We start from the raw sequence: 9,327 nt of genomic DNA, 5'->3' as shown, positions 1-9,327 counted from the left end.
ATAGTTGAAACAACCATTGAACATGACACACACATCACACTTGCCCTTACATCACATCTGTCAAGTCAACGTAGATCAGGACAGAAGCATTTCGCTACGCTCGCATTAACATCTGATAACAATGTGTATGTGACCAATACAATTTGATTTGAGAGGTGGAAAGGAGACATGGCTGACCAATAGGAATCAAGTGTCTATTCTCAAGTAAGTCTGTCTGTACACCACCATGCATTCTTAAAATGCATACTGTTACAATGCATCAAAATAACGATTGAGTGTCAGTTGACCACCAGAGGTTTTTACATAGCTAGTTAGGTAGTACAGTTTAACCTTACCAACAGAGGTCAATATGACTAAGTAGTACATAAGTAGCAATGCATTTCTGGAAAATGCACACTTAGCAATGAAAAACAAGACACTTTATGCAGTCAGTTACCTACTAGAAATTCTGCTCATCCCAACTAACTCATGTAAACGCTTCAGGTGACTAGCAGTGCAAGTCCGCATTTTATTTATTTTATTTATCTGTTATTTTACCAGGTAAGTTTACTGAGAACACGTTCTCATTTGCAGCAACAACCTGGAGAATAGTTACAGGGGAGAGGAGGGGGGTGAATGAGCCAATTGTAAACTGGGGATTATTAGGTGACTGTGATGGTTTGAGGGCCAGATTGGGAATTTAGCCAGGACACCAGGGTTAACACTGATAGGGTTGCGTCTTTCGAATCCGATGTCAGGACAAATAAAAAGCAGAATATTTCTTCAATTATCTTTAATCAAATTCAGGCAATAAATGGTAAATGCAATTTTCGTATATATGGGTTCACTGTGACACCACGCAGGGTAGAACAAAGAACTGACAGGATGTACGTAAACAGCTGTTCTTATACTGTGATAGGCCAACAGACGGGTTGGAACTATGTCTATCAGAGTAGAGGCTGAGCATGGTTTTAGACTTGCTCAGACTAGTCCCAGCACCTTTGGCGCTTCTTGGAGTTCACCCTCTGTCAATGTATAGATTCTCACTGTTCTAGTATCACACCCTAGTTATAACAGTTGCTCAGTTCCTGCTATTGTGTTGTTCAGTATTTTTCCATCTCAATCAAACCTTGTGATGAGCCTCTCCTCCCTGTACCCGTCTATCAACAGTTTTGCAACATGCAGCAGTCACACCATGTTGCTCAGTATTGTCACACACACACAAACACACAAAGCAGATGTAGCAAGCAGTTGTTTAATCTCATGATGAAGCTCAAGTGCACAAACGCAGATACCTCACACAGCCGACATCAGATAATATTTAATCATATATATGGTAATGGCTATAATGTAAAACACAGAATACCATAACACTCATACTCTTACGATAAGTGCCATGGGATCTTAATGACCTCCGAGAGTCATGACACCTGTTTAACGTCCCATCCGAAAGACAGCACCTTACACAGGGCAGTGGGATAAAAAAATAATTGAGCAGAGGAAAGAGTGCCTCCTACTAGCCCTTCAACATCACTTCCAGCAGCATCTGGTCTCCCATCCAGGAACTGACCAGGACCAACCCTGCTTAGCATCTGAAGCAAGCCAGCAGTTGTATGCAGGGTGGTATACTGCTGGCATTACTCTACCAATGATTTGCATGAAGCTATTCCTCATTTCTGTGTGCTGTTCAATATTAAACGACATTTTCTGCCAATGCATAAACTCAGTCTGGCAACTAGAGAACGTTTCAACGGCCGCCATGTTGGTCACTGGTTATATCACGCGGGTGCTGTAGTTCCATAAGATAAGTGTAGTTCTTGTGCAGGTCCTGGTTAGTTTTCTTCAATATTTTTTCAGAAGGCACATTTTTCTCGTAATTTCATTAAACACCGAAATATACCCTAAGGTAAATTGCTTGCTTAAACCATAGACATTAAGGAGGCCTAAACAGAGAAATCAAACTTAAGCAAACTGTTTCTACATCAAGTGCCTTGAACATACGTCACTAGCGTGGGAGTTATTCATTATTCAGCATCCTTCCTTTTGCAGTGTTCTGAATTTAATGACGCGACCACTTCGATTCGCATGTTTATAACATACCAGTAAGTAACAATGTAATCCTTTGCATAATTAACTGATTTAATGAAACACGTTCTTCATTTGCTTTAAATCAAATGTCACCTACTGTCACACACACAGAATGGTTAGGCATCATTGGAATAGGACTTAAAGGTTCAATTTCTTCCAAGCCAACCACTATTTCGTCATCTCTCAGACATGCCACATAAAATGAGAACTTGTGGAATCACAAGAACACTACAATCCAGTAAGTAAAAGCATTCACATGTATGTGCAATACATGACATTGCAAGGTTTTCAATGTCCCTGAAACTGTTTCACAATCACTTTACTACCACACTGATTTGATTGTCGAATGGCTATTAAGTTAATGTATTTTATGTACTGTTAACCAGGCAACGACAAAGAGACAAAAAATTGTGCCCGCAGTGAGGATTCCCTATTGGAGATTGGTCAGGCAGTCCGGGGGGAAGAGGAAAGGCTCAGGGAAGACTTGAAAACAGGACTTCAAAGGAAGAACAATCACCTGAATGACCGTAGTACAGATGGGTATAATTGGAACGTTCTGGTAGGCTATGGACAAACATTAAGAATAAGCTACGTGGTGAGTTGATGTCTATTCAGCAGCTTGTTAGCAAGGTGAATTGATCTACTTTGTATGCTTTGTTTTTGGCAACCTTGTACATTACAAAGTTTTTGGCACTGATTCCTGTTGAAACGTTCCAATTATACCCACACCCACAGTACTGTCACAGAGCCAGAGAGATGCTTTGAAAATGGCATAAATGTCCAGATATTCTGTTCTCCATAATAATAGGATGGTGTCATCTATGGCTATTCCATGTCTGACTTTGTGGTTAATGTGTCCACCCTTAGTTTGGAAGGTTGGGGGTTCAATCCCCAGTCAAGTTATACCAAAGACTCAAATGGGACCTGATGGATCTGCTAGGCTTTCAGCACTAAGGAAATGGATTGGGGGTAAGGCCCTGCAGTAGATTAGCATCCTGTCTAGGGGGTATACTTTTACATCAAGCTGCCTAATGATATACAGAAACAGGAGATAGGCTCTTGCCCTATGGGTTGTTATGGCTTGTTAAGGCTTATTTACTATGCCAGTTTGGGATCAAGGATTTGAAGACTCTTCCCAACCAAACTGGTTGTTGGGATGTTGTTTAGAACTACCGGGCCTGTAACTTCATGCGAGACATGAAAGCGAGGCAGCAAGTATTCTTCTAGCACAGTAACTGCAAGGAGCCTGGAATATCTGCGAGTTATGAAGGTGAGCCTCTACCTGTTCCTATTTCTGTTGGTTGTGTTTCAGGTATGGTGCCTCTCACCTGCTTTCTCTTTTCCAGATTGTAAAGGAGTCCTATGTGGACCACAGTCAGTTTGACAAGACAGATGTCCATTACGACACCTCCAGCAAGGCAGACAACCCCAGATGGAGTATGGTATGAATGAGTTCATGTTTACATTTGTTTCTGTTCCAAATGGCTTGAGATCAAGATACATCACTGACATGTAACAGGCTTTTTTAAAAACACAATCCAATTTAGACTGTACTAGTACTCTGCTGGCTTGTTTCATGTGTGACTGTCAGGTTGATGTCCAGTTTGAGAGGATGTTGAAGTACTTCATTCCTCTGTCTGAGTTGAAGAAGACCCACTTGCAGCACAAGGCGGGCCCCTGAATGGCATGGCTCTCTTCACCAGGGCCAGGCTATCTGTCCAGCCCCTCACCAGTGGTACATGGAGATCAGTGACACTGAGTAATATGGTTGTCAAATCTCCACCTTATCATATTTTACAAAGCTTTTGTCTAAGTAAAATCATATATTTAAAAAATAAATAAAATAGGTTTGGAGGACAAAGACCCACTGAAGATTTGGACAAGATGATGCTGCTAATATGATGTTTACTGTCTATTTAACCATTGTGCTTGTATTGAATGAAAATTGGCTCAAGGTTTCTGTTTGTCAGACACCCTGGAGTTCATTTCCAATATTAAATGTTTATATTAAGACAGTTCATGTGTTTGCCTTCACTGTCTATAAAGGAGATCATTTCAGTCTAAACATGCAACATTTTCATTTCCAAGGTAATCAATCATTCCATCAGTCCATTGAAATATTTATCAGGTGCAAGCAACGTATTTCTATACCAAAATGAGTCTGTGGATAACAATGCATATGGCATCAATTTATTTCAGTTTTGGGGAAGGGGCTATAATTAGTCATTTGCAGAGCACAAAAAAATACAGGAAAATTTCAGGCTAAAATAGTGTTAAACATATTGAGGCAACATGATTTAATTTGCAAGATACACTCAGGCACGACATTTCAAGTCGAACATGGACGATACAGAAGACTTCTTAAAATCAGACCTCAAATACAAGCACTTAAAATCCCCGCCTAACAGTATTGGAATGCTTAGGTAAAGCATGTGAATGTAATGGTCATATTGTGACCGTCTGTATGCTATTCACTGTACATGATGGTATAAGAGGGTGAGAGTTATATAGCTCTTATTTGCAGGACTTTAAAATGAATGGGTTAGTAATACTTTATCTAGCCCTCTCACTCAAAGAAATTGGATGACACTTCCAATGCAGTAGAAACCTTCCATTGATCTCACTGCAATCATTACAAGGACAGAGGATAATGTGTATGTGGAGAAGCAACAGATACCTATCTGTGTAAAGACACAATTTCAGATTTCATTATGACAGACCACATTAAAGGAATTCAGGAATTCATTTGACTGGGTATGGAATGTTTTCAAAATGCATCGCTGTTACTCATGACTAACTCCCTATGACAATACAGTGTTGTAGACGGAGTTAGAATCCATTCATATAAAGCTAAAGCTAGAAATATATTTTGTGACAAAGAAAGTTGATAAATTGAAGATGACAGGGTATAATAATACATTTTTCGGGTATCACGCACGGGGAGATCTAAACAAGTGGCCGGCTTAACTTTCACCGGATATGTGTGTGGATGGAATTGACCTGCAGCGGCATTTTAGACCCCTGTAAATGCCTCATGCAGGCTTCTTTTTCATTGTTCAGGTGTTTACCTCTAGACTTCCCTTCATCCTTCCTTTATCCCTTTATTCAGGAGCCCTAATAAACAGAGGACTACTTTATCAGTGATCATGTGAGCTGACAGGTGCCCCCACTACTTTTCCACAAACACTGCCAGTCTTCTGTGAGGAGAATGAGTGGAGGCAGCTTTAGGCGCTGTCCTCCCTCGCCGCCTTCTCCAGGGCGCTCTCTGAACTGACTGAGCCCTCGAACCGCTGGGCTCCGATGGTGGCCTGGCTCGACATGCTCTTCCTCACCACATCCCCTTTCCTCCACAGTGTGATTTCCTGATTGAGAAGGAAGTGGTCATGAGCTCATTGTCTTAATCACTAAAGCATTTCCATAGGGACACATTTACTGCTAGTTAGGAATGCAGTATATAATGTGCATCACAGTGAACAATGGATACACCATGTTGAACCTGACACCTGATAAATTCCCTCTATAAGGGCACATAATTTAATCTGGGATCACTGCTAACAGTTACCCATCAGAAGCCACTGTTCTATACCTGCTGTTTGAAGTAGCGTCTCTCCTCCTCATCAATCAGCACCAGATTAAGGTAGTAACGCACAGAGAACTTCTTATTGATATCTCGCATGGTAGGGGTCATCTCATAGCCAGCCAGAAACAACCGGATTGGAATTGACTCTCCTTAAACATAATTAAAACACCCAGTTAGACCTGATGGGTAGTTTGAGTATTGCCATTTTCAAAAGCATACAATCTTCACTATATCCTTTACCTCTGACAGGAGCTCCATCCATGATCTCATATTTGGCGATGGTGTCATTTTCATGGTATACACTAGGACCGGTGCCAGTTGTCTCCCTTTTGATGATGTCAATCTCCATGTGCTTGATTTTAATCCGCACCAGCAGGAAGTAGATCTTACCCACAATGACGTCTTTCAGGTGGTACCTGTGAAAGACAGGAAGGATTGTCACAGGACTGCTCTGCCGCAAAGACAAACAGTCAAAGGAAAGGTTCTAAGCTACAATGATTTCCGCATGTTGCTGTGACGAGGAGAGGTGGCATTTTGTTATTTTGTAAATTGACAAAAAAATTGAGGTGACTGAGGGTACTGAAAAAATTAATCTCTTTCAGCCTTACTTGGATTTGTTGTACTCAAACTCAATGTGGAGACAGTCTTCGATCCCAACTTCCATTTTTATTGATGAGTTGAGCTCTGGGTAGGTGCTGAGTGTGTGTACCACAATATCCATCTCTTTACTGATGTCATTCAGTCTCCTGCTCACCGTAGCGCGCAGAAAATACCTGCAAGTACAACCAACAGACACTGAGCAAACCTGCTGTAATCTCAACAGATGTCATCCAACAACATATCCTCATTGCATCCTGAGGCTATACAATAAGATGGGCATTATCATAACCACTAATCACGATGTGTGTGTGTGTAATGCAAGACATTGAGCATGTGAAGCACACAAACATTACTCTTGCTGAGGATGTAGTGCTAGGCACATGACTGACAGGTCAAAGGGGATCTCGGGTTAAAAAGTGAGCCATAAAGTAATAGTTATTTTGGCAGAGAATGTTCAGGCTGAATGTTTCCTTACCGTAGCTTCACATTCTGGCCTGTGTAGGACTCATAGGGCTTCTCAACATGGGTGAACTCAAAGTCAAATGTCTGTGACTGAGTAAGCTCACCAGGCCTTGCCAGATCTTTCACCAGGGAGACAAACTCATGATGGTTTCCTCTGTCGTAGTACAGCTCTGTGAAGGAAGGACAGGTACACATTTCAGATATCACAAAATAATCACTCTCTCATAGAAGAATATATCTAGGCCTATTGGCGCATTCGACACAACTGTTGTTAACTAAAAAGTCCAACATAAAGCGACATTGCATTTATTATGATTTATTTGGAATAGATATCACTGCATTAAACTAAGAACACTCACCAATCTGGCCTACAAATTCGATTTTGATGCCTTGATGTTCCAGTCTTTTCCCTGGGTTCTTCAGTGTTACATTGACCTTTCCTGCCACAGTCTCCCCATCATAAAATAGGAAATATTTGTCCTTCTTCCCATCTTCAGTCTTATGTTCAGCCTTCTTTCTCGTCTCAGCATCAGTCAGAACTACATCAATTTCTGCACTTTGGCCAAAACTGAAGAAACTCATGCTTGTTATTTTCTGGCCCGTTTTATGAACAAGGTTAAGATTGATCGGATCTGAACAGATCTTTTAAGACCAATTTAGGTGACACTTTCAGTGACCTATTTCTTACTGAAGTAAATTCTGTCGTTCATTCGAAATGACGGAAAGTGCAACAACACCGACTTGTTTGTTACCAGCAATGATCACAGAACGTAGTAATTCTGCTTGTAGTCAGCACATGCAGATGGGAGGTCTGGACAAATATGCAAACGTTAGCGTTATTTTACCTTTATATTTCTTCTCAAATTCAATTGAATTCATTTACACACAGCACCATGTCTTCATATCCCTTTCGATGAAATAGCCTAAATACCACAAAACATGTCGCATGGTGATATCCACAAACACTGAAGAATGTAGCGTTTCCCTCGAACTCAAGATGTATCCGTCGTCATTCAGACACCGATTAACAATGTTGTGGGTCTTGATTTCCTTTAGAACGTTATTCACGTTAAATTGTATATTTCCTGAAAAAGCATAATATTGCAAGCGATCATTTCCTATGCTGTTGCACTTCCGGGGTTGTCTGGTTGACTGCATTATTTTTCAAAATAAAAGTTAAACTCTTCTGTAGTCATTTGCAAATAAAAAAGTCTCAACAATACAATAAATACAGTTACTAATGTTATTTGTGTCTTTATTGACTAAATGAAGTAAGCATAACAGTATCAATTACTTGCACTACAACGAACATTTTACATTTTACAACAGTTCCTGAGTAGTGTTTAACAAAAATAACCATGTTTCAAAAAGTTATTTTTAACAATTTCAATTTGAAACATTGTTTCATACTTATATATTGCTACTGAAAAACATGTATGTGTAGACATTTGTTTCTAAAAAAGCTGTATTGCCTGTATATCCATGAATATTGTATATTGTGTTCATAAAGAAAACACAGTTAATTGTGAGTCACAACTGGACAATATGTCCAATATTCATAAAGTACGTAATTAGTAAGAAAAGAAGTTCACTTCAACAGACACGGCACTCTAATCACTTGATATAATCATAATAATACATCTTAACTTGCAGCATTATGATGGAATTATACTGTATAACTGTAATATGTTTCTTTGTTATTCTGAACACAGAGAATAATGTCAGTTGGCGTTTAAGCACAACAGACAGTTTCATTGTGCCCCTTGGCTCTGCGTGTAAAAGATTTCATCAGCTTTTTAAACATGCCCCACTCATTATCTGTACGTGTGTATGTACAGTTGAAGTCAAAAGTGTACATTCATCTTAGTCAAATACATTTAAACTCAGTTTTTCACAATTCCTGACATTTAATCCTAGTAAAAATTCCCTGTCTTAGGTCAGTTAGGATCATCACTTTATTTTAAGAATGTGAAATGTCAGAATAATAGTAAAGCGAATGATTTATTTCAGCTTTTATTTCTTTCATCACATTCCCAGTGGCTCAGAAGTTTACATACAATCAATTAGTATTTGGTAGCATTGCCTTTAAATTGTTTAACCTGGGTCAAACGTATCACATAGCCTTCCACAAGCTTCCCTGGTGTAACTGAGTCAGGTTTGTAGGCCTCCTTGCTCACACATGCTTTTTCAGTTCTGCCCACAAATTATCTGTATGATTGAGGTTGGGGCTTTGTGATGGCCACTCCAATACCTTGACTTTGTTGTCCTTAAGCCATTTTGCCACAACTTTGGATGTATGCTTGGGGTCAATGTCCATTTGGAAGACCCATTTTGCAACTAAGCTTTAACTTCCTGACTGATGTCTTGTCCTACCTCATGATGCCATCTATTTTGTGAAGTGCACCAGTCCCTCCTGCAAAAAAGCACCCACACAACATGATGCTGCCACCCGTGCTTCACGGTTGGGATGGTGCTCTTCGGCTTGCAAGCCTCCCCCTTTTTCCTCCAAACATAACGATGGTCATTATGACCAAACAGTTCTATTTTTGTTTCATCAGACCAGAGGACTTTTCAACAAAAAGTACGATCTTTGTCCCCATGTGCAGTTGCAAAACTTA

At 40.0% G+C, this 9,327-nt stretch overlaps 1 protein-coding gene across 1 annotated transcript; it reads right to left on the bottom strand.

Annotated features, from left to right (window-relative positions):
- Positions 1–4,243: 4,243 nt before the first annotated feature.
- On the bottom strand, positions 4,244–7,849 carry LOC135546491 (vacuolar protein sorting-associated protein 26B-like). Its single transcript, XM_064974959.1, has 6 exons — positions 7,069–7,849; positions 6,723–6,879; positions 6,256–6,420; positions 5,888–6,063; positions 5,654–5,796; positions 4,244–5,429 (listed from the first exon to the last, which is right to left on the bottom strand). The coding sequence occupies exons 1-6, from the start codon at positions 7,289–7,291 to the stop codon at positions 5,292–5,294; spliced, it is 1,002 nt and encodes a 333-aa protein (XP_064831031.1). The 5' UTR covers positions 7,292–7,849; the 3' UTR covers positions 4,244–5,291.
- Between the last annotated feature and the right edge of the window lie 1,478 nt (positions 7,850–9,327).

This window comes from Oncorhynchus masou, chromosome 9, assembly GCF_036934945.1.
Source record: "Oncorhynchus masou masou isolate Uvic2021 chromosome 9, UVic_Omas_1.1, whole genome shotgun sequence".
Taxonomy (NCBI): domain Eukaryota; kingdom Metazoa; phylum Chordata; class Actinopteri; order Salmoniformes; family Salmonidae; genus Oncorhynchus; species Oncorhynchus masou.
The sequence above is the reverse complement of the archived record's forward strand: the minus strand, read 5'-3'. Positions and strand labels throughout refer to the sequence as shown.